Consider the following 22245-nt stretch of genomic DNA (forward strand, 5'->3'; position numbering starts at 1 on the left):
GGACCGCTGGGGCGCTGTTGTTGGGAACGGCTCCCAAAATTTCTGATGTCCACTTCCACTGTTCCGAGCTTGCGCACGCGCCGCAGCCAAGCGAACCGGAAGCCGAGCGGCGAATGGTCCTGGTCCAACACCACGACACCCGTTCACTGTCTCGCCATCGCCCGACAGTTTTCCACGTGTTTTCCCCGGCTGACGGATCTGAATGCGTCCCGCGCGTATCGCACCTTTGCAGTGCCGGCCGGTACCTTGTTCCGGGGTCCAGGTAAGCAGAACTCACTTGCATCCACCTCATCCCGCTGCACCTGCTAGATGGGGTATTCTGGGGCTGAGAAGTCGTATCGAGCTTCCAAGATTGAAGTTGGAGGCTTGGAGAGGCTTCTCCTCTCGGGTGAGGCGTGCTTTCACTGCGCCTCGTCTACGTCTAGACGGAGTCACTAGGCAGCGATGAATCATCCGGCCCCTTTGTGGCCTCCACAAGTATTGATTCCTACCAAAGTCTCAACATACCAACTCGTTCTTGCCTACCAGCACGCATTTTGTACGAATAGTCACTTGTCCACACTATCGCCCTTTGTATTCTGCTGCCAGCATAACCGCTTACGCACCGCGGGATTTCGTATTCTAGCTGTTGGCTTTTACGACCCGCCAACATAAAAGAGAAGGACGAGAATCCCGTCGGGGATTGCAAACTATTGCTAAGCAGAAGAGTCCCGCATCGTATCACATTTCGTCAGCTTCTCAGCTTCTCAGCTTCTACTCCAGGGTACAACTAGCACCGTCTGGTAGGAACACAGCAGCACTCGGGGTCGCGGGGACCAAGAACCATGGGTGGCCAAGCCTTCGCCAATATCAAGTCTGACACTCCCATCAACGTCCCGCGCCTGCCCCCGGCGGCCTACGAGAGGGTGGTGGCCGACGTCCAGACAAAGCTCGAGAGCCTATTCAACCGTGTTACGATCCCACGGGAAGCGCCAGGCAAGCTCGACTATGGTGATGTCGACTTCCTTGTTGAAGGAATACAGTCTACAAACCACAAGGACATCTGGGCGACCATCAAGTCGCTACTCGGTGCTAAACTCCATATTTCTCGTGGCGGATCCTCCTCCTTTGGGATCGAGCATCCATACGTACCCGATGCATACGTACAGGTGGACGTGGAGATATCCCCTGGCAATGGCACTCCTGACGGCGCCGAACTCTTCGAATGGACTAGGTTCATGAAAGGCGATTCTGATCTGTTACAGATCATTGGTGTCTGCCACAGACCGTTGGGTCTCACCTGCAATGACCGGGGCCTCCACGTGCGCGTCCAGGAAATCGAGCCATACAACAAGAAAAAGAGCCTGATCTACTTGACGCGACATCCTGACGAAGCGCTCGAATTCTATGGGCTCGATGTCGCAAAGTATCGGGAAGGTTTTCGGGACGAAACCGATCTCTTCGACTTCGTGTCCAAGGGCCGCTTCTTCTCGTGGGAGGTCTTCAACAGCCGCACCGAAAATTCAAACGACCGATCACGTCAGAGTAAGCGTGCGATGTACCGAAGATTTGTTGAGAATTACATGCCCGCCCATGTAGACGCCGGAACGGTTAACGTCTGGACTCGCGAAGAGGTCTTGAAGGAAGCCTTGGACAGGTTTGGTAAGCACGACGAGTATCAAGCGATGTTAGCGGAATGCAACGCAAAGGAGGCGGAAGAAACACTGTGGAAGCAGATCCGGGAGTCGCTGCCTGTAGAGGGGCCAGCTCTGAGTTTGAGCTTAAAGGGCCTGAAGCGCTGGGTCGACTTCAACGATGGGCAGCCCTACATTACGGCTCAAGCTTTGGAGAAGACTCCTATCTGGACCGATGCTATCTCCAGGGCCTCCACAGACGATGTGGTGAAATGGGCTACGCAGAACTGGCGAGAGGTCAAGGCTCTGGAGAAGAGACGTGGTCTGGCGGCTAAAGAGGCGGCCCACAACAGCGTCGACGCAGAGCAGAGTGCGAACGATCCTTCTCGACCCTCGGCGAATACGTGAGTCGTGGTCAGCGCCGCCTGATAGCATCGTTCGGCGCAGGCGGTATGCAGGAGCGGTCGCGCGTGCCATAGAGTAGGCCGACAGGATGGTGTTGACACATGGCAAGCCGAAAGCGGGCACTGGATCCTATACGAAGGCCGCACACTAGCTATCGTCAGTAGGACATATTCATAATGCCAAACCAAGCTCACACGTGTGCCGCCACTACTGGGAAAAGATGTCTCGTGTGATGTAATCGGCCGCTTGCGCAACCTCAAGAAAGCCGATGCTTTCCTAGGCCCAGCACCCCAGCTTTGTCTCCAGGCAGGAACGCCCGTTCAGCAGCTGTTTGCGAAAATTTTCAATTTTGAAGGGGTAATGCAACGGTTTTGAAGGGGTAACAAGAACCGCGATAGCGGAGCCCCATTCGTTGGGTTGCATGGCGCTTGGTGACCGGCCCGATCTGAGGAAGCGCATGTCCTGAACAGGGCCCATGGTTAGCCATGGCCTGGCTCAACACGCTGCCCACATCCGCCGCGATGCAGGACAAAGAAGCCGATATAAGCTGAGAGTGCGCCGCGCTCGGTGAAGGCTTGCCTCGAATACTTTTTCGCTGTTCTTTGTGCGCGCCGGTACCGAGCGGTGACGAAATTCGATACCCCAACCGTGACTACCCGTTATCGGTTGATAGTCGACACTCGCTCTGTGCTCGCCCGAACCACCTCACAACCGACATCCTCGCGAAACGAGGCTCTCCGGATCGACCAAGGCCGACCGAAGCCTTCTGAATGCCTCTGCTGCTGGGGGAGATGGACGATGGGTTTCCGGAGCTCCAGCTCCCCGAGTCACGAGTGCTCATAGTCATCACAGGTGGGCATTTCGAAAACTCAAACAATCGCAGACCTTACAGCGGCCCAGGCGGCACGATATGCATGCGAAGATCTGAGGACGGTCTGGTGCCGGCGAGAGGGTTCCTCAAAGCTGGACTTGCGCCACGGCCATGCTTCAACGACGGCTCGTACCCGGAGCCACTGGAAATAGTGGTCGACGACAAGGGCACGCGGAGAGCGGTGCAGAGCTTGAGGACGCCCATCAGCACATACGACCGCCGGGTCCGGTACTGCGTGCTCGAATTCGACACATTGCTTGACAGCAGCTCAATCGACGCCGCCGGATGGGATCAGATTGCAAAGACCATTTTCCGGAACTACCAGCTGTTCGATGGCTTTGTAGTGCTTCACGGCACAGACTCTCTAGCCTACACCTGCTCGGCGCTGAGCTTCATGCTCCATAACCTGGGCAAGCCCGTCATCCTCACCGGATCGCAGGCGCCGATGATGCAACTGCAGACTGACGCCGAGGACAACCTACTGGGCGCCCTGATCATAGCAGGACACTTCATGATCCCCGAAGTGTGCCTCTTTTTCAACTTCAAGCTCTTTCGCGGTAACCGCACGACCAAGATCTCCTCCGACGACTTTCAAGCCTTCGCGAGCCCCAATCTCCCTCCGCTAGCGATGATCACTTCCCTGAGAACCAACGTCCAGTGGAGCAATGTCTATCGGCCGACAGACGTACATCCTTTCTCTATCCAAACGAAGCTCGACACGGCACATGTAGCCTGCCTCCGCATCTTCCCAGGTATGAAACCCGAAATGGTGGATGCAGTCTTGCGTTTGGAGGGCCTGAAGGGACTGGTCCTGGAAACTTTCGGAGCCGGGAACACGCCGGGAGGTCCCGATAGCGCGATGACACGTATCCTGGCAGACGCGGTGAAGAGGGGCATCGTCATCGTCAACGTGACCCAGTGTTTAAGCGGCAGCGTAAGTGCGCTCTATGCACCTGCTACCATTTTGGGTCGGGCGGGTGTGGTTTTCGGGCAGGACATGACCACTGAGGCCGCACTCACGAAGCTGGCCTACCTGCTGGCGCTCCCGGACGCAACGCCGGAGGAAGTGGCAAAGCGAATGTCGGTATCGGTTCGCGGCGAGTTGACAGAAGCGACGCGCACACACTTTGAGCACCCGAAGACCAGCGGTACCCTCACTCCAGAGCTGTCCAACTTGACGGCGCTAGGCTATGCTATCCAGAAAGGAAATCTGCAAGAAACAAGGGACATCATTCGCGGAGAGCCGCGTTGGCTGTTGAATGATGCCGACTACAATCTCAATACGCCCGTGGTAAGTCCGAATTTCATCTTCCGTCCTAGAGGTCCAAGTCAGCGTCTATCCCAAGTCGCTGGTCGCTATCTACGCCTCTTGTCTCCACCTGCCTTTCGGGTAATCAACTCGAAACCTTCCATGGTGGATGAGCAAATTCTCTCATTGAAAGAGCCGGTATCGGAAGCAATCGTATTGCACCACCGCTGGCAGAAATGGTCTGGCGAGCGAGTGCAACGGCATTATCTCTGATAAAGAGGTGAGGCGGCCGTCGGCACTATCAGGCACAAGACCATACAGAGCTCGCTGTGCCCGCTTGGCGGGAGTACGCTGCAGCCTCTTATCTTTGGCACGCTGGCGAGCACGGATCGGATCAAGGATTTGCCGGATGATGCAAGATTGCGTTGGTGTATGCAATGCTGACTAGGCGTACAGCACCTCGCGGCGACCGGACCGAACGTCGAAATCCTGCGCGACTTCCTGGAGCAAGGCGCGTCTGTCCACCTTCGCAACCGCAGCGGCAACACGCCACTTTTCCTGGCGGCCGCTGCGGGGTTGAAAGATCATGCGGAGATTCTGAGATATGCGGGCGCACATCTGCACTCTGACGAGATGGCCGCGGCCAGCATGCATGCGGCGGAGGGCGACGGCAACGCTGGGCTATGGCAGCAGGTGATTGGATGAGGCGACGACAGGTCGCGACTCTGGTCGAACGACGGGTAATTGTGGTGCTGGTTGAGGCTGCTGCGCTGCAGGATGGGCAATCGGGATTCCGGCATGGTGATTGCTGGATGCGCTTGCGATGTCGCCATGCGTGGCGCATCTGTCTCCAGGGTCCGGTGACGCGCCTGCGTACAGAGCATGTACAGTACATACAGGATCACTGTGGATTGTCGATTCAGAGGGCTGGAGGCGGACGGTTACGCGACAGCTATCGGTGTCCTTGGGCGCTGTTGTCTATCGGTCGGGCGCTATCTGGTAGCGGGCTGGAGGAATGTGGACTGCGGGGAAGCTGGAAATGCGCTGCGCTGGCCCATCTGATGATGCTGCTGCTGATAAGTGAGCATGTTGTGCTCGGCCTGCGCAGGAGAGTGGTGATTTGATGGAATGCAAGGGAGGAGGCCGGATACACAATACACGCTAATAATAGAGGAGGTTTTCGGTTACTAAGAGAATCATGCAGGCCAAGAGCTGTCGCACCGTGATGGCCATGCCTTCCTTCGCTCTCCCTCGCTGCTCGGGTGCTGGGTGACGGATGGATGATGGGGGAGAGCTCCCGGCGCACCGTCTGACAGCGTGCCCGACGCCGCCGCTGGGAGCGGAGCCATCACGACACCACGGCTGCAGTCTCCCAGGCCGGGGCACGTCTCGCCAGGGGGTGCTGGGGCAGAGCGGCCTCTTACTCATTGTGCCTTTGTTGGCGATGCTAACCGCACCTTTCTCGCGCGGCCGCCCTCCAATTCGCTCCTACGCTGCTGCTATTACCTAATGTTCCCCAGCGCCGTCATGACGACGAGCGTGCCGGCGAGGCAGTCGCACACAGACGGCGGGCCCGGTCTGCATTTCTCCTGCATCTCCGCCGGGGCGTCATCCATGTGGTGTTGACTGCGCTGGGTGCTGCTGCTCTATAAACTGCCTCGCCCTAGCCGGCCTCGACTCGGGCGCATTCTGCTCCACCCTGCATACCTAGGTACAGCCTCGCCCTCACGTGCCCGTGCCTGAGCCCTGGAGCCCGCCATCAGCCCTTGGAAAGTCGATACCTACCGCTTTCTTTGTGCAACCGCCGCACGTGCAGCCGTCATTGACCGCAGCGCCCTGGAGCCCGATTGCGGACAGGCACACCGACTCCGCCGTCGACCTGAGCTGCCTTAGGCCCTGTTACCCCCCCAGGCAGCCTCGTTGCAAGCTGCACTCACACCACCTTTATCTGCTATCGCCCGCCCGCTCCCAGGGACACGGTTCGGTCGCGGGTCCGGCTTGTTTGCTGCTATATCAACGGCCCTCCCCTCGGCGCTGCATGAGCGACTCTCCCTAGCAAATTCCCATCTGCGCTGCGAGCTCTGTCCTTGTTCTTTAAAAGTCTTTCCCTTTTCGCGTCTGGAGCGGGCCACGCATGCAGAGAACGGTAGTCACCATCAACAGCAATGGCCGCCAATCGGCGAGCTTCATCCGAGTGGCATCGGCACTGGGATGCCAAGTACGCGCGCAGATGCGGGACATGAACGGCATCGTCGCCGAGGAGCTGTCGCAGCTGCCAAATGTCACCGTCTACGTCGGGCCCCTCGAGGACCAGAAATTCCTCGACGATCTCTTCAAGAGCGCGCAGTATGCATTCATCAACACCACCCACTGGGGAGACGAGGTGGCCGTCGGCAGATCGCTTGCCGACGCCGCCAAAAAGGCCGGCATCCAGCACTACATCTACTCGAGCATGCCCGACCATTCCGTTTTCGGCAAGAACTGGAGAGCGCTTCCGCTTTGGGCCCCAAAGTTCACCGTCGAGCAATATATCCGCCAAATCGGCCTCCCCGCCACATTTGTATACTGCGGCATCTACCACAACAACTTCACCGGCCTGGATTTCCCGCTCTTCCGCATGGAACACCAGCACAATGGAAGCTTCGTCTGGCAAGCGCCTTTCCACCCTGACCAGAAGCTGCCGTGGCTTGACTCCGAGCACGACATCGGCCCCGCAGTCTACCAATTGTTCAAGGAAGGGCCGCGGAAGTGGAACGGCAAACGGTAAGCGCATCTGCGCCTGCACAGCGCTTCCCCCGCAGTGCCAGGATTTGGTCGCTGATCTCGTCATTTCCGTGCGCCATGTTGTTCAGCCTTCTGCCCTTGAATGCATCCCAACCATTTTCCAATCCCGTTGCTACATTGCTTGATTATGTACTGACCGACTCATTAGTATTCCGTTGGCCTTCTCCGTCCTGACACCGAAGGAAGTCTGCAAGGCCTTCAGTCGTGGGCTCGGAAGGCCCGTTGTATACAAGCGGGGCCCTATCGTGATAAACGTGCCCACTCCCGTCGGATACCGTGAGCACCTATCCGCCCTCGAGGAGACGCTGGCGGAGAAAGCCGCCCCCTATTTCGGCCCAGATCTCGAGAAGGATTGTCCCGGCGTCGCTCTCGAGCTCTGGGAAGGCAACCGCAGCATGGAGGAGTATGCGCGGGAGGTTTTCCCCGTCGAAGAGGCCGCCAACGGCCTAACGTGGATGGAGGAGGTAGAGACACCTCAGCGCGAAATCGATTTGGACTTCCAGGTCAACTGCTGACTTGAGGCGGTTTTCTCCAGGGCGAAATTCTCCAGCATTTCAACGGCGTTGTGGGCTTGACCGAGCAACTCAATCAAGCCAGGCTCTAGCATCTTTTGGCCGTCTCTCTTCCGTTTCACCGGCGTCGGGCGGCAGCATTCAAAATCCTCAGGCGGGCGGTACCACTCAACAACATTTCAAGCAATATCTCAGCATTTGGAGCGATAAAAAGGCGGTGTGTGCATGGCAAGCGATGGATACCGGGGTTTCGACATCTACAGACAGAATGCTGCGTCCTAGCATGGCGTTCAGGATGCCCAACCACGGAGCTACTAGCATAGGTGGGATTGCATGGTGGGCGGTTTCCTGCGTCCGAAAAGTACCGGTTTATTTTTTGAGCGAGTTTCTATGGGAAGAGCTTCCTCAACCAATCTGCAGGTCTGCAGGCTACAGGTGGCTGGTTGCTGAGTTGTGGTTCGTGAGGAGGTAGTCTTCGCCAGGTCACGGCAAGCAAAAGCAAATGATACCACCCTCTTCATAACTGATTAGATCTTTGGCATTCAAGCGCCTTACGTGTGCTCCCCCCCATTTGCCCTGAGCGCGTTCAAGCCGTCCACGGGTAGACGATTGAAGGTGGTGCCTTCCGAAATGGCGCTCTGCTTATGTAATGACTCTTCCGACCCTGGCCCGATTTTCCTGAGCCCCATCGCAGCACCGCTCAACACAACACCAGCGACAGTATGTCGACAGCATTGACGTCCACGCGCGGGGCCGCGCCCGTTGCGGGCGCAATTATCAAGTCCGCAATCCCACGGAAACCAATGTCTACCTACGCGGCGCGCCCGGAAGAGATCATGTGGAGGCCCGGCCAGACGACACCTCGCAAAGCGAATACCCTCATCAACCAGGTGCATAGCCAGCTGTACCCCCACTTATACGACGCGGAAGGGAACCCGAAAGAGAAAATACTACCGGCGGAGGCGGGATGGAAGAAACCGAGGGCGGTGCGGAGAGAGCTGTTAGGGAGGCCTGGCGGAGAGACGAGTATGTGCACATTTGCAGAGACCTGTTGGAGACCTGGCATACTGTCAATTCGGCTCCCAAAGCTTCAAGGGGTATTTTTGAAGTGGCTAGACATGCTAACGAGGGCCCAGAAAATAACATCAAAATCTACCCCCCCAAACCCGCCATCAAGAAGACCTGCCCCGACCCCGTCTCCACCGTAACACGCTCCCAGATTACCCTGCTCGACCCTACCGGCGCCCGCACCCGCCTCTTCGCAAAAGACAACCCCGAATGCGCACGCGTTGGCGACATTCTGCTCGTGCGCCTACGCACCGGCGACCCTTTCGCCGGCGTCTGCATAAATATCCGGCGACGCGGTGTCGACACGGCGATTCTCCTGCGCGGCCAACTCACCCGTGTCGGCGTCGAGATGTGGTATAAGATATACAGTCCGCTGGTAGAGGGGATAGAGGTTGTGCAGCGCGCGGCCAAGAGGGCAAGGAGAGCGCGGCTGACATACATGAGGAAGGTGAAGCATGATCGGGGAAGTGTGGAGAATGTGGTCAGGATGTACTTGAGGCAGAAGGCGGCGTTGGGGACGACGGAGGTGGGCGGGAAGAAGAGGGGTAATGCGGCAGCAGCGGCGGCGGTGGGCGGGAAGAAGGGGGGTAAGAGGGGGAAGAAGAGGTAAGGCAATGGAAGGATGCGTGGGTGGCGCTCAGATAGATATATAGAAGCTATTGTACTATATGTACTCCTACAAGGGTGTTGTATACACGACTATTCAGTGTGCAAATTAGCTCATCGCGTCGAAGTCCTCCGGGGACATGACATGTAGAAAATGCTCGCTGCCTCCTAATATATATCGGGTCTGTCCATCCCCGCACGATTCGAAGAGTAACGAATACTAATCTAACGTCAAAGACTAACATCGACACCAATCTAACCGGGCCTCTTCATCTCCTCCTCAATCACCTAGTACCTCGTATCGTTCTTGCTCGATCCATCTGGATACAAGTATCGTACAGGGGCATAGTATACGCGGAAGTCACCCCGAAGTGCAGGTCCGCCGTCACCAGGGCGGTATATGTGTGTCTTATCTTTATAGCCCAAGGGTTGAAATGCGTGGTGGTGGCGGGAGACGATAGTAGGGGATAAGAGGGTGGTTGCACGGCCAAGGACGAGAGGAGGGGAAGGGCGATGGGTTGCTGGTGCGGGTGCGGATGCGGGTTCTGGCGTCCGACGATCTAAAGAGTGGGAGAAGCCAGATTGATGGTAAGAAGGCGAGCGGGTGGCTCCTTTATGCTGGCCTTCTTGCTGAATTTCGCCGCTTGCGTCGAGTGCATGGATTCCATCGTTCATACCCTACATCATGAGGTGCTCCAACGCCTGTCTCAAGAGTTCGACGTTCCGAGCCACACTCTCGTCTGGCTCTTCTTGCACTTCTGCTAACACCCGCTCCTTGTGGGTTGGTGCTCCTCCCGGATATGCAATTAATGGGCTATAATAGGGTCTGCTCTGTCGGCGATTCGGTGGTGCAGGTGGTCCATCTTCGTTCTGCTGATTCAGTGCCCCACGCATATTTAGATGAATTCGAACACTCTCCTCCGCTTGTCTCTTATCCGAATCTGGATCCGCAGCACTCAGATACCGTCCTTCTACGGCGTCACATAGGAGGCAGTGCGGACGGACAGGATCTTGGGTTTTACGTCTTTTGGGAGTATCTCGGCCTGCACTGGTGCCTCTATCCATAAATTGGGACGTAGGCGGCCTGGCTGTTGTGTTTGGATCGAAAGCAGGTGGAAAGAGGGAGAGAGAAGAACGTGCCTCTGGCTGATCTTGAGGCCAGGGCGTGGGCAGACTGTACAGCGAGCGAGCGGAGCTAGAAGAGGGTGTCTGATAGCCGTGATGTGCTAGAAGATTGTGGTGCGAGGTTGGGTGAGGCATTGGCTCTTGCCGTTCGGCGTGTTGATCTGCGTGCTGTTTATATCCATGGCGATGGATAGTCTGGCTTTTACGTTGGGGAAGTAGGTGAGATCGTTCCGGCTCTGGCTGACGTGCTTCCGTCTGATACGGATTAGGTAACAGGTCGCCATATCTCGCGAAAAGCAACTTTTCTTCTTCAAATTGCCGTTGTTGTTGTTCGTTGGGAACAAATGCGTCGGTAGCCGTATCTCTTACAAGAGAAAACTCATCGTATAAGTCCCATTGCCAGTCCGTCTCCTCTGCCGCCTCTTCTTCATGGCCACCCCAAGCCTCCTTCAAAAGCTCTTCCAATGTAGCGTCCTCATCAAGAGCCGGCCTCTCTTTTCTGCGCGGTTCACGCGCATACGCCACCTCTGCACTGTCATAGTCGCGGTTATCTGGAGTCGGCGACGTAGATGGAGAAACCGGAGGCCAGTAGTCGTAGATACCAACTGGAGGAGAAGCACATGTGTCAGGTCCGCGTAAGCTAGTCTCGGGGTCTTCGTGAGGTTTGCGCGGGGAGTGAGCGAAGTAGGCATACACTCCATCGCTGGTGGGGCTGTAGTGAGCATTGTTGTTGTCTTGCTTCCCGCCACCTCCACCTCGAAGTCGGACGGATGGTGGGGGATCTAAGTATAGATCCTGATCTGCGTCCTGGGACTTCTTGTTCGCTGGTTCATCCCTGCTCCTCGCTCCTACATTCGACTTTCTCGCCAACCTGTTCGATAGCCGGACGCTCCCACCAACTTCTTGGCTCTCCTTACTCTTCGCCTTTCCCATTTCATCCCCGCTCTTGCTTTCTCTGTTCGACTTTCTCGCTAATTTGTCCGACGCTTGGACGCGTTGTCCACGTTCTTGGCTTCCTTTCTTCTCCCTACGATTTCCCCGTTCACTATCCCCTGGCGACGACGATGGCAACCACCCCGGCCGAAGATTCCCATGGTTCTGGTGATATTGCTTTAGATCCCCAGTATCATAATCTATCCCATCTTTTCCCTTAATAATTGCGTGTGGACCACTCAGCTTCGATGGTAGACCCGTCGGCCAACTCAGAAGCCCCGATTTGCTTCTGTGGAAGCGGCTATCCGCCCCCACCCTAGGCTTGGTCGGACCCTCTGGATCGTGTGGCGGATACGGGTCTGTAAATGGATACCAGTAGTCGTCGAGCGCTAATAGAAACCGCTGGGCATAAAGGCGACTACTGTCAACGAACTGGCCGCAGTTCCGGTTGAACAAATAATAGGCTTTTGAATATGGTGGTGCCGCGTTGCCGTAGATTTCATCGCCGCTTGAGCTCCGCTGAGGCTCGTTGTCGTCTTCTGCAACCGATTCGGCGTATGCGGGTGGTGGTGGACATGCATTCTCTTCTTCCTTCTTCTCTTCGTCCGGCTCTCCGTCCTCATCATCCCTATCGCCGTCTCCGTCGCTCTCACCCGACCCGTCGTCACTCCTTTCCCCATGAACGCAAATCCTATTCCACACCCTTGCACTCGCACCGGCACCCTCCTGCTGCTGCCTCACTACCTGCAAGCCGCCTCCCACCTCCCGCTGTCCAAGAGCCTGAACCTGCACCCGTTCCAGTTGCTCGATTCTTTGTTGATGATGCAGAAGCCTCTGCTTGAGAAAAGCACCCGACAAATGGATCATGACTCTATTGGTCCGGATATTGTTCCTTTGGTCTCCGACTTCATCGAGCAAGTTGCTGATCTTGCATCTTTCGAACCAAGCATGGAGGAAGAGGGCGAGGCATAGGATGAGGGTGAAGCCTAGAACCCATTTGGTAGTGAGCGGGTCTGGGGGGAAAAGGTATGTTAGCATCTTGTCAAGCTACGGTTTCAGTTGCTTGAGCAATGGAACAGTAGTCGAAGAAGGAATCCAGCTCATATATGCATAAGCCGGACTGAAGATTGTTTGCTGTTTGGCTAGCGTTCTGGCGAAGAGCAACGCTGTCACGATGACGCTGGTATGAATCGTTCGCACGGTAGACGGCGTAAGGTGCTTGTGTGGGTGTGTGCATACCGGAAGGTATGAAGGCGCAAACGCATCTGGGCACGTGAATGCCGCCAAATATATCATAGACTGTCTGTTGTCTCACATTGCGAAAGGGTATGTTTATGGGCACACAGAAGCTACGCACCTTGCGAATCGGTTAGTGCCCTTCCGCAGCGGACAAGGATTCAATGGTTTACTCATATCAGATAAACATGAAGCACCAAGGCCGACACATTGGTGTATAACAATAAGTGAGCAATCTCGATGGTGCACGATGGACGTCGCCTAATCGGACCGTGACGATAGGTTGTTTGCGAACCACGCCAGCGCAGTAACTCTGCGATCAACGCAGCAAGCGACATGGTTACCGGATCACTTGACTCGAGCACCGAGACCCTGGAAACAAGACGGAAATGAATTTACGCATGAAGGAAAATGCCCTCCAATAGAGAACTGCCAGAAGAAGACGCTGGAGGCCTCCGCCGGAATGCCACCAATATCAATAACTCCAGCCCTATTCGGCTCCACCCGTGCTCTCCACCTACACGCTTAAGAGGCTACTAACGACACCCTCTCAAAATCTGCGCTCATATCGCTCACCTCGTTATTGGATGCCTCTGTGCTCCAACCCTCTTCCTGACTATCTTCCATGAAGATGCTCTCATACGCCTTGCGTTCGTCGCTGTCCTCGCTCGTAGCGCCATCAAGTTGGCCGCGCTTCTCTCTATTGTCGCGAAATTCGAGGTAGTTATTCACGATCTCGAACTGATTCATCGAGCGATCCGAATCTGAGGCACTGTCGGCGCTGTTTCCCGGCGTTGGATACGGAGAGGCGGAATCGTACTTCTTATGCCGTGGGAAGACCATTCGTTTGACGCTGCCTCTCTTTCGCAAGGAGGGCATGACGTTGGAATCTGTGGCTTCGTATGCTCGTGACTTGGAACGGCTGAGAGGTGGCTCATCGCACGTCTCCATCCTTTCGCTCAACCTCTTGTACCAGCCTGGAGACTTTGCCGCCGGCGAAGAAATCGTAGCAGCTTTGCCCAGACACCTTGTCGTAATCTTGGCCAGGTTAGACATATGCTCATCATCCCAATCTATCTCAACCTCAGCGTCAACGTCAGCGGAGCTGCTGGCGTGGAGAGCGATGCTCGAATCTTTGCTATCATTGATCCTTTGACGCTTTGCCCCTATTTCCAGATCGAGATGTTCGAACTTATCCAGGGCAAGCCGCTCGGACTGAAAAGCCGAAGAGCTTTCAAACATTGAGCTGAGCGGCACTTGCTTGCTTGCTTTACGCTTTTTAGGAACTGCATGTCGAGCGACCTCGGCGAGCCTCGTTGTGAATGGGACGACACCCCTTTTCATGTCTGGCTCGATCGTGCGCTTGGCAGCGGAGGCTCTGGCCGCAGCTTGGGTGGACTCTTTGAGCATATTTGATTCTTCGCTCGAGAGACACAGACCATCAAAAGCGAATACTGCGTGCTCTGGTCGGAGTTGAGTGTCTTCCTTGCCAGCTGCTGCTCTAGAATCCTGCTCTTGCTTGGCAGTCCCTGGCGAACCGCTCACGCCGGGCGGTAGCGGCCGCTGTTGCGGTAGTGTCCTGGCTGCTTCGATGTCCCGGTCAACGGAAGATGTATCCGGTGATGAGTCCAAGGGCATTGATGCCTGATCATCCGCGATCCTACATCCGCGCTCGGAAGCCGGCGCGTTCGAATAGGAAGGTAGCCAGGAGCGAGCTCGAGTGGTTGGGGTCGCACGAATAGGCTCTTCATATGGCGGCACCTCGTCAGCGCGGTGGCTTTCCGGCGCACTGCTTCCAACACCATATAGCGATTCTGGGTTGGAAGCAAGAGAATCGCCGCGGCATTCCTTGCCCCTCGCGGATGTGCGAGGCTCGAGAATCTCAAGCTTGATAATGTAGCGACTGGTACGCTCAAATCTTACATTACTAGGGAACCGCGTGATGAGTTTGGCAGAGAAAGTCGTCTTCGCTTCCTCGACTATCTTGGTTTTCGTGTAAAGTTTGAGAAGAAAGTCTTGCGAGAGACGGGAGCGGAGGTGAGCCTGAAGGACTTTGAAGGTGGGTGTGCTTCTCGACCGACTCTCCTTCACTGGGCTCCCGAAATCCTCGCCTGGCACGATCGCTCGGAAGCAGCGTAGATCATGATCCCATTTCAGCGGTAAGCTGTCCGATTGAATCGCAAATTCGGGCTGGCATGGAAATTTGGAGAACCTCGGCCCGCAAATATTCCCGAGATCGACATCGTTATGGGTTGGTTCGATTCGGTACTCAGCTCCAGAGGAGAGCATTATAGGTAGCTTATGGAAACCGATGTCAGGTGGCTGCCACTCAACATTGCCTAAAATGTGCAGCTCGGTCTCTGAATGCTCGTAGCTGAGGGTAGTGCTCAGGCATGGGCGAGGAAAAGCGTCGAGGAAGCAATCGCGCGTTCGAAGAAAGTTGTACACCATGGCCGGCAGGTCACCGCTGGAGACGAACCATGTGAAACTAGCGCAAGCTGACGGGTGTTCGTAGAATGATGTAATCATGTTGTGGACAAGTCTCCATATGTCTATATCGATCAGGCGAGTGGTCTTACTGGAGAGGCATTCGACGAGGCAAGACATGATCCGTGGTTGATCGGTTGATGCTACGCCAGTCATCAGCTCCTCCTTTGCGTATAACCACTCGCCCAACGGGTTCCCGCTCGGTCCCACTGTATCTGCGAATGTAGGATGACGACTTACCAGAAGTTTCCCGCAAGTGCTGCATCAAAACGATCCGCAGAACCTCCAGAACGTGGCTTTCCAGGACTTCACGGAAGAGACGGTCCCAGAAGGCGAGCTCGGCAGCCTGGCAGAAGGACAGGCCTTTCCAGCACGAGACAACATCAAGATGAATGACATAGTGTTTATCCGTGAACGGAGAGCGGCGAACCTCTGGACAATACATGTCTGTGACTTTCCATTTGTCCGCGCCAGGAAGACCCCTCAAGGTCAGGTCGAGCGCGATATCGGCGAACAGCTGTTGGAGGCTCTTGAGCTCGGTATGAGGTACGAGCTCGGGTGATGGATGCGTATGGGTGCTGGGGCCGAGGGTCTCGAAGCACCATTGCTAGAGGCGTCAGACTCGATTATGGCAGGGCGCCAGGACGGAAACTTACAGGTTCGCATTGATAAGCCATACCCGTTGCTGATGATGTCGTGAAAGATGCTAGGCCAAGCAATATGCACGTTGGAGGGGAACGCCAAAGAGTCCGTAGACAGCAGAGTAGCTAGAGCAAGGTTGAAGTGACTTTGCTTTAGTTGTTGATCTCGAGGCCGGGTAGATAGGATCGATCTGACCGTGCTTGCTCTTACCGTGCCAGCAAGGAGTAGCAGCGTCCAGTCCACCACGGAAACAACTCCAGGAATGCTCATGGTCAAAGGCAGTTGCTAGATCGCGTCCATAGTAGCACGTGTGGTTAGGCTAAAAAGTTAGAAACCGCAACCAAAGAGTGTAACAAGAGGCCTACCGTTCATTTTTGTTGCCGAGCTTAGAGATCTGCAAGAAAGCATCAACGCCAAAGCCTTCAAGGCTGTGGATTTCGAGGCTACCAGCCCAATATTCTAACGTGCATCGGTTAGATCCCCTGCAGGTGCAACTATGTTCACGAAGCACCTACCGGCATACACTCTAGACATGGGCAAGCCAATACCAAGGCGGAGGTCCGGCGGTCGGCTCGTGAGGGTGGACAGAGAACCGTGTTGTTGGCTTGATTCACCATGCTTATGCTTCTTGCCGTGCTTCTTGTGGCCTTCATGTGGGTTGTCTCCCGGGATCTGCAACTCCTGCAGAGTGCCCAGGAGTTTCGGCACCCGCGCCAGATTCTGCAACCTCTTTTCGCGACGCGGTCCCTTGCTAAAGCTCCAAAGGTGCGGTAGGACTTCATTCGGGATGCCGCCGCCCTGATCGGATATCCTGATGATTACATGCTGCGCGGTCTCGCAGATCAAGACTTCGATTGGCGGAGGTTTGGCGTCTTTGAACTTGCGTTGCTCGATGACGGCTTGGATCGAGTTCCGCAGAAGCTCGCCGACGATATACTCCAAATGACTCAGGATGTAGGGAAAGGCGGCGTCGAGGTGTCCTTTGATTTCGATTTCAGGAATGTGCAGGTGCGAGCCATGGGCGCGCTTGACGAGCTCCTGCGTTGTCTTACCGCAATGCTCGACGATTTCTTTCGCATTACATTTCAGGAATATCTCGCCCACGGCCTCAGCGTTTGGGTCATGCACGGGCTGGGCGTTGGGGAAATGCCAAGGGGAGTTGAAGGTCTCGGTGAGGGAAAGATGCTGCTCCGCGATCACGCGACGGGAGATTCTCTGCGCTCGTCAGAGTGCGTCTTCTACTCGATTCCTCAAAAGACCGTACCGATCTCAGCATTGTGTTCATGAACCTGTCCGTCTCCTCGGGCCTCATGGAGCCTCGCACCTCGAGCACGCCAATGGCAAGCCTGGGTATCACGGTGGCATGCTCCTTCAGCGTCTCTTCCAAGACATTGCAGTACTGGTCATTGTCCTCCAGCGACCGTATTTCCGGGACGCGACGAAAGCGTTCGAAGGCTCGGAGATATAGCTCGTAGACATGGGCGAGATGAGGATTCGCGACCACGACGTAGGGCAGCGTCTGAATATCTCGCAGGCGATGGGCTATCCTATGGCACTTCAGCAGAGGACCAGGTCAGGCATCGAAGGAGGCAGCACCTGGTAGGAAGCTCGAGGCGGCAGTAGTTGGCGGAGTCGAGGAGACGGGACTCGGTGAGGGTCCTGCCGAAGAAGGTCAGGCGTCGCAGGCTGATGGGCCGGGCCTCGCGCTGGACCCATCTATCGTTTTGTTAATAATGGAGCGGCCGTGGACTCGCACAGTGGACGGGGCGGGCGGGGCATACTCGTCGAGGGCAGAGCTGGGGCGCCATTGCGGAATGGTGTGAACGCGCCTCGAACACGACCATGATGAGATTTGAATTGAAGCTCTACCGTGGCCCGTAAGGGGGTTTGCGCGCGCGAGAGCGGTGCCTGCGGGCCATTTCATGGTTGGGGCAGCTGGCGGAGAAGTCGACGCGGGTGAGGGAGCAGAATGGGCGTGCACAGGAAATGCAGCTCGAGAAAATGCGTGATTGGCGGAGCGGCCTGGACGGCGGCGGCGGCGGCGATGGCGAGCCGGACTGGATGCAGGGCGCCGTCGAGGGCTGCGGCTGCGGAGGCGAGCAGGCATCGTGGTAATTGTGTGATTGTCAATTCACTTCTCTTGTTGCACGCTGCCCGCGCCCGCCCCTCTCGTTTGCACTTTGTCGGTGACGTTGTCCCGCCGCGCCTGTCCACCGCGCCCGCCAAGCACGCATCCATCACCGCCACACTTCTTCTTCACGTCTTGGAGTATACATTACTGCGGCCCCTCGCAGTCTTTGTTGCCCAGGTCTCGCCTCCCCCGACGCTGCGCGCTACCCCCTCGTCGTTACTGGCAGCGCCGCTGTCAGTCTTTCAAACGTTTCTAGGAGCAGCGCGGGCCACCGTCATCAGCACCGTATTCCTCCACAGCACCTCGCAACCGCTGAAGACTGGCGCACAGCTCCGTCCGTCTGCGCTCTCGGCGAGCTCATCTCTCATCTCAAGCCGCCCCGCAGTGCGCCGCTGCTCTTCTCCTTCACGCCGGCCGCTCCGCCACCCGCAAAAGACCATGGATCAACCGGTAAGTTCGCGCCCGCGCCCGCGCACACGTCCGCCGCCCCCGCCGCCGAGCACACCGGATTGCTAACCTTGACATGGCTGTACAGCTCGGTAGCGATATGCTCGTCGACCCCGAGTACGACGAGAAGCAGGACGTCGCCATCATTACCCCCGATGCCGACGACGAGGTCGAGTCGGAGCCGGAGCCCCGCGCGGATGAGCATGAAGCTTTTATGAAAAAGCATATGCCCGAGCTGGTCGATCAAGAGACAGAAGCCGAAGCCTACCACACTTGGGAAATCAGGGATTGGCGGTCGCTCACAAGGCGTGAGCATGGCCCTGTGTTCGAATGCGGCGGCCATCCCTGGCGGATACTGTTCTTCCCCTACGGCAACAATGTCGAGTTCGCTTCCTTCTACCTAGAGCAAGGCCACGAGGAGAAGAAGGTGCCAGAGGACTGGTACGCCTGCGTGCAGTTCATGCTGGTACTGTGGAATCCCAGCGATCCCAGCATGTACGTGCTGCACTCCGCCACCCACCGCTTCACCGCCGAAGAAGGAGACTGGGGCTTCACGCGCTTCGCGGAGCTTCGCCGCCTGTTTAGTCAGCAGTGGGACGATCGCGGCCGGCCCATGGTGGAGAATGGCGCAGCCAACGTCACCGCCTACGTGCGCGTGCTCAAGGACCCCACTGGCGTGCTATGGCACAACTTCATAAATTACGACTCCAAGAAGGAGACGGGCATGGTCGGCCTCAAGAACCAGGGTGCAACGTGCTATCTCAACTCGCTGCTGCAGTCCTTGTTCTTCACCAATGCTTTTCGTCAGGCAAGTCTTATCCCGCCCAATCTGAAGGCATAGCTACTGACCGTCGCAGGCCGTGTACCAGATACCCACCGAAAACGACGAGAATCGCTCTAACAGTGCGTTCGCCCTACAACGGTTATTCTATCTCCTACAGGCCTCCAATAACGCCGTCTCCACCACCGATCTGACGCAGTCCTTTGGTTGGGATTCGAAGCAGATCTTCGAGCAGCAGGATGTGCAGGAGCTATCGCGAGTTCTAATGGACAGGCTTGACGAGAAAATGAAAGGTACCGAGGCTGAAGGCGCCCTGGAAAGGATGTTCGTTGGAAAAATGAAGACGTACATCTCTTGCATAAACGTGGACTACGAATCGTCCAGGATAGAAGACTTTTGGGACATCCAGCTCAATGTCAGTGGGAACAAGAATCTGGACGATAGCTTCAGGGACTATATCCAGGTTGAGACCATGGAGGGCGAGAACAAGTATTTCGCTGAAGGTTACGGTCTTCAGGACGCGAAGAAGGGTGTCATCTTCGAATCCTTTCCCCAGGTCCTCCATCTGCAGCTAAAGCGCTTTGAATACGACATCAACCGCGACGCTATGATGAAGGTCAACGACCGATATGAGTTCCCTGAGATTTGGGACGCCACGCCGTACCTCTCCGAGCACGCGGACCGGTCGGAACCTTACATCTACCACCTACATGGAGTCTTGGTTCACAGCGGAGATCTGAATGCCGGCCATTACTATGCTTTTCTGAAGCCCGCCAAGGAGGGTCATTTCTACAAGTTCGATGACGATCGCGTGACGCGTGCCACGAAGCGGGAAGCACTCGAGGAGAACTTTGGCGGTGACTACACTCAGGCGAACGGGAATGTTGGACAGAGGAATCCATACACGCGAACCTGGTCTGCCAAGCGTTCCATGAGCGCGTACATGTTAGTCTACATTCGAGAGAGCAGGTTGGATAGCATCCTGATGCCTGGAAAAGAGTTGGAGGCACCGGCGCATCTTGCCGAGAAGATGGCGGAGGAACGGGCTGCTTTGGAGCGGCGACGGAAAGAGCGCGAGGAAGCGCATCTCTACATGGACATCAATGTGGCCTCCGAGAACAACTTCAAGGTCTACCAAGGTTTTGACATAGTCCCCTGGAAGAGCGAAACCGAATCCCCGGCGAATCCAAAGCTGTACCGGGTGCTACGGGGGACAAAAGTGGTAGACTTTACTGCGAGCGTCGCCGAGGAACTTGGGCTTGAGCCGGATATGCTTCGGCCCTGGGCCATGGTCAACCGTCAAAATGGCACCGTCCGTCCGGATGTGCCTATCGCGTTCCCGGATATGTCAGTCGAGGAAGCATCCAGTAAATTCGGTATTAAGACTGCCCAATTCAAGCTATGGATGGAGAAGGCCGAGAAGCGGGACGAACAAGGGAGCCCGGTCTTTGGCGAGAAGCTAATCGACCTGAAGAACCAGCAAGGAAATCGCCCGCTGATGCTCTTCCTCAAGCATTTCGACGCCAAGACGCAGAGTCTGTTTGGCATTGGCAACTTCTACGCAGCCTTCCAAGACAGAGTGTGCGACGTCAGCCCACAGATCTGCAAGCTGATGGGCTGGCCAAGCGGGACTCAATTCAAGCTTTCCGAGGAGATCAAGCAGAACATGATCGAAGGCATGAAGCCCAAAATGACACTGGCCCAGTCGGAAATCCAGGACGGTGACATCATCACTGTGCAACGGACACTATCAGACAAGGAAATCAGCCAGATTACTGCTGCAGGAGGCTATGTGGAGACTAAGGAATTTTACGATTACCTGCTGAATCGTATCAATGTCGAATTCGTACCGCGATTAGGGGAGACGGCACAGCTACCCACTTTCTCCCTGACCCTGAGCAAGAAGATGACCTACGATCAATTTGCGGCCAAGGTCGCTGAGCACCTCAAGGTCGAACCCACTCATATCCGATTCACGACGGTCAATACACAAGGGAAACCCAAGGCGGCTGTAAAGTACACTCAACCAGGGACCCTGAATAACATCCTTTTCCCAGGCCCGTACAACTATGCTGGAAGTACCATGCAGAGATCGGATGCGCTGTTCTACGAGGTACTCGAAATGAGTTTGAAGGAGTTGGAGCAGAGAAAAGCTGTAAGGATCAACTGGCTATCGGAGGGTCTCAACAAAGAAGTGAGCCGACCGTTTCCCGCCCCTTTTCCATTACTAACGGGGCATAGGAGGAACATATCTTGATGATTCCCCGAACTGCACAGATTTCGGATATACTAGAAGCTCTGCAAAAGAAAGCCGGCATCAGCGACGAGGTCATGAAGAGAGTGCGGGTTTATGAAGTCCACAACAACAAGTTCTACAAGGCGCTGAGCCCGGACTTCCAGATCATGGGAATTGGCGAATACCTGCATCTATATGCCGCCGCTTTCCCGGAAGACGAGTCATCAAAAAAGATCTCGGTGTTCCACTTCGACAAGGAGCCAGCCAAGGTTCACGGCGTTCCGTTCCAAATCTCTCTGAAAGAGGCAGGTTGCCACCTCCCATTATCATGACGTATACTAACCTACCATAGGGCGAGCCTTTCAGCGAGACGAAACAACGCATTTCGGAGTTCACCAAGATCAAGGGCAAGCAGCTGGACAAGATCAAGTTTGCTCTCGTCAGCAAGCCGCAGTATTCCCGACCAGAATATATTGAAGATGGTGAGTCCGTTCTAATCTTACGAAAAGCGTGGACTAACATTCGACAGAGGACATACTGTGGGATATAGTAGGATCTCGTGATGACATAGCGCTCGCCATGGATCACGCAAACAAGTCACGGGGCTTCTGGGGCAAGTCGGACTCGATCTTCATTCGGTGACAGGATGCCATGTAAGCTATACTCGGCGAGGCATTTCTTTTGGGTACGGCGCAGGGAGGCACAACCGGCGAGGCTACTTGCTTATCATCGGTGCTTATCATCGGAGTCGGTGTGTATACATAGAGGCAGTTGCAGTGCGGCTCCACTGCGGAAGGAGTCTCTCTCGCATCGAGAGATGTGCGGGGACGTCAAGGGGCCCGATGTTGCGAAGGGTCGCCGCTGGATGGCGTGGAGTCGGGTAGACGGAGATGTAAGGTTTGCGTAGTAGGTCCGGTGTGAGGTTAGCATCATAGGCACGGGATGGAAAATGCATCTTTCAGTTAGAAAAAACTCTTTTGATACTAGGATATTGCGACCTGGACAAGCTCCGTCCTGACCTCACTCCCGAGGTATGCGCTGATTGGCCAATGCGCAGTAACTTCGGTGAAACCTTAGTCCGCCTGGGGTATCGGCCAGCTGTAACTTCGCCATGTCGAG

At 55.9% G+C, this 22245-nt stretch overlaps 8 protein-coding genes across 8 annotated transcripts; 5 read left to right on the forward strand and 3 right to left on the reverse strand.

Annotated features, from left to right (window-relative positions):
* Nucleotides 1-372: 372 nt before the first annotated feature.
* BU26DRAFT_63936 (uncharacterized protein) lies at nucleotides 373-2404 on the forward strand. The gene has a single exon (XM_033836130.1). It carries the CDS (start codon nucleotides 825-827, stop codon nucleotides 2019-2021), a length of 1197 nt encoding a protein of 398 aa, XP_033681184.1. The 5' UTR covers nucleotides 373-824; the 3' UTR covers nucleotides 2022-2404.
* A 405-nt stretch (nucleotides 2405-2809) lies between these two features.
* On the forward strand, nucleotides 2810-4843 carry BU26DRAFT_431632 (asparaginase-domain-containing protein; the record flags this gene model as incomplete). The annotated part of the gene is made up of 3 exons (XM_033823938.1): nucleotides 2810-2870; nucleotides 2919-4180; nucleotides 4595-4843. 3 exons carry the CDS (start codon nucleotides 2810-2812, stop codon nucleotides 4841-4843), a joined length of 1572 nt encoding a protein of 523 aa, XP_033681185.1.
* A 1429-nt stretch (nucleotides 4844-6272) lies between these two features.
* BU26DRAFT_432095 (NmrA-domain-containing protein) lies at nucleotides 6273-7526 on the forward strand (the record flags this gene model as incomplete). Its single annotated transcript, XM_033823954.1, has 3 exons — nucleotides 6273-6901; nucleotides 7071-7386; nucleotides 7458-7526. 3 exons carry the CDS (start codon nucleotides 6273-6275, stop codon nucleotides 7524-7526), a joined length of 1014 nt encoding a protein of 337 aa, XP_033681186.1.
* A 538-nt stretch (nucleotides 7527-8064) lies between these two features.
* Nucleotides 8065-9259, forward strand: BU26DRAFT_507802 (uncharacterized protein; the record flags this gene model as incomplete). The annotated part of the gene is made up of 3 exons (XM_033827026.1): nucleotides 8065-8154; nucleotides 8333-9089; nucleotides 9210-9259. The coding sequence occupies 3 exons, from the start codon at nucleotides 8065-8067 to the stop codon at nucleotides 9257-9259; spliced, it is 897 nt and encodes a 298-aa protein (XP_033681187.1).
* Nucleotides 9260-9786: 527 nt separating this feature from the next.
* On the reverse strand, nucleotides 9787-12204 carry BU26DRAFT_567679 (uncharacterized protein; the record flags this gene model as incomplete). Its single annotated transcript, XM_033833680.1, has 1 exon — nucleotides 9787-12204. One exon carries the CDS (start codon nucleotides 12202-12204, stop codon nucleotides 9787-9789), a length of 2418 nt encoding a protein of 805 aa, XP_033681188.1.
* A 629-nt stretch (nucleotides 12205-12833) lies between these two features.
* On the reverse strand, nucleotides 12834-15691 carry BU26DRAFT_64320 (uncharacterized protein). The gene is made up of 3 exons (XM_033836133.1): nucleotides 15546-15691; nucleotides 15130-15496; nucleotides 12834-15032 (listed from the first exon to the last, which is right to left on the reverse strand). The coding sequence occupies exons 1-3, from the start codon at nucleotides 15564-15566 to the stop codon at nucleotides 12928-12930; spliced, it is 2493 nt and encodes an 830-aa protein (XP_033681189.1). The 5' UTR covers nucleotides 15567-15691; the 3' UTR covers nucleotides 12834-12927.
* Nucleotides 15692-15816: 125 nt separating this feature from the next.
* Nucleotides 15817-17455, reverse strand: BU26DRAFT_432354 (alpha-ketoacid dehydrogenase kinase; the record flags this gene model as incomplete). The annotated part of the gene is made up of 6 exons (XM_033823968.1): nucleotides 15817-15850; nucleotides 15897-15990; nucleotides 16047-16746; nucleotides 16796-17078; nucleotides 17128-17247; nucleotides 17313-17455. The coding sequence occupies 6 exons, from the start codon at nucleotides 17453-17455 to the stop codon at nucleotides 15817-15819; spliced, it is 1374 nt and encodes a 457-aa protein (XP_033681190.1).
* Nucleotides 17456-17678: 223 nt separating this feature from the next.
* BU26DRAFT_607437 (cysteine proteinase) lies at nucleotides 17679-22105 on the forward strand. Its single transcript, XM_033835751.1, has 6 exons — nucleotides 17679-18112; nucleotides 18198-18917; nucleotides 18967-21084; nucleotides 21132-21431; nucleotides 21479-21608; nucleotides 21656-22105. The coding sequence occupies exons 1-6, from the start codon at nucleotides 18101-18103 to the stop codon at nucleotides 21766-21768; spliced, it is 3393 nt and encodes a 1130-aa protein (XP_033681191.1). The 5' UTR covers nucleotides 17679-18100; the 3' UTR covers nucleotides 21769-22105.
* Nucleotides 22106-22245: the final 140 nt, after the last annotated feature.

The sequence above is a fragment of the Trematosphaeria pertusa genome, assembly GCF_010094035.1.
Source record: "Trematosphaeria pertusa strain CBS 122368 unplaced genomic scaffold BU26scaffold_11, whole genome shotgun sequence".
Lineage (NCBI taxonomy): Eukaryota > Fungi > Ascomycota > Dothideomycetes > Pleosporales > Trematosphaeriaceae > Trematosphaeria > Trematosphaeria pertusa.

What these genes read in the sequence shown, in the direction of transcription:
- BU26DRAFT_63936 (XM_033836130.1), top strand. Translation starts at nt 825, where the DNA reads ATGGGTGGCCAAGCCTTCGCCAATATCAAGTCTGACACTCCCATCAAC.
- BU26DRAFT_64320 (XM_033836133.1), bottom strand. Translation starts at nt 15,566, where the DNA reads ATGGCTTATCAATGCGAACCT. An exon ending in TGGCTTATCAATGCGAACCT is followed by an intron (nt 15,497 to 15,545) that starts GTAAGTTTCCGT and finishes TGACGCCTCTAG; the next exon opens with CAATGGTGCTTCGAGACCCT. An exon ending in GCACTTGCGGGAAACTTCTG is followed by an intron (nt 15,033 to 15,129) that starts GTAAGTCGTCAT and finishes TGACTGGCGTAG; the next exon opens with CATCAACCGATCAACCACGG.
- BU26DRAFT_607437 (XM_033835751.1), top strand. An exon ending in TCCAAATCTCTCTGAAAGAG is followed by an intron (nt 21,432 to 21,478) that starts GCAGGTTGCCAC and finishes AACCTACCATAG; the next exon opens with GGCGAGCCTTTCAGCGAGAC. An exon ending in ACCAGAATATATTGAAGATG is followed by an intron (nt 21,609 to 21,655) that starts GTGAGTCCGTTC and finishes AACATTCGACAG; the next exon opens with AGGACATACTGTGGGATATA.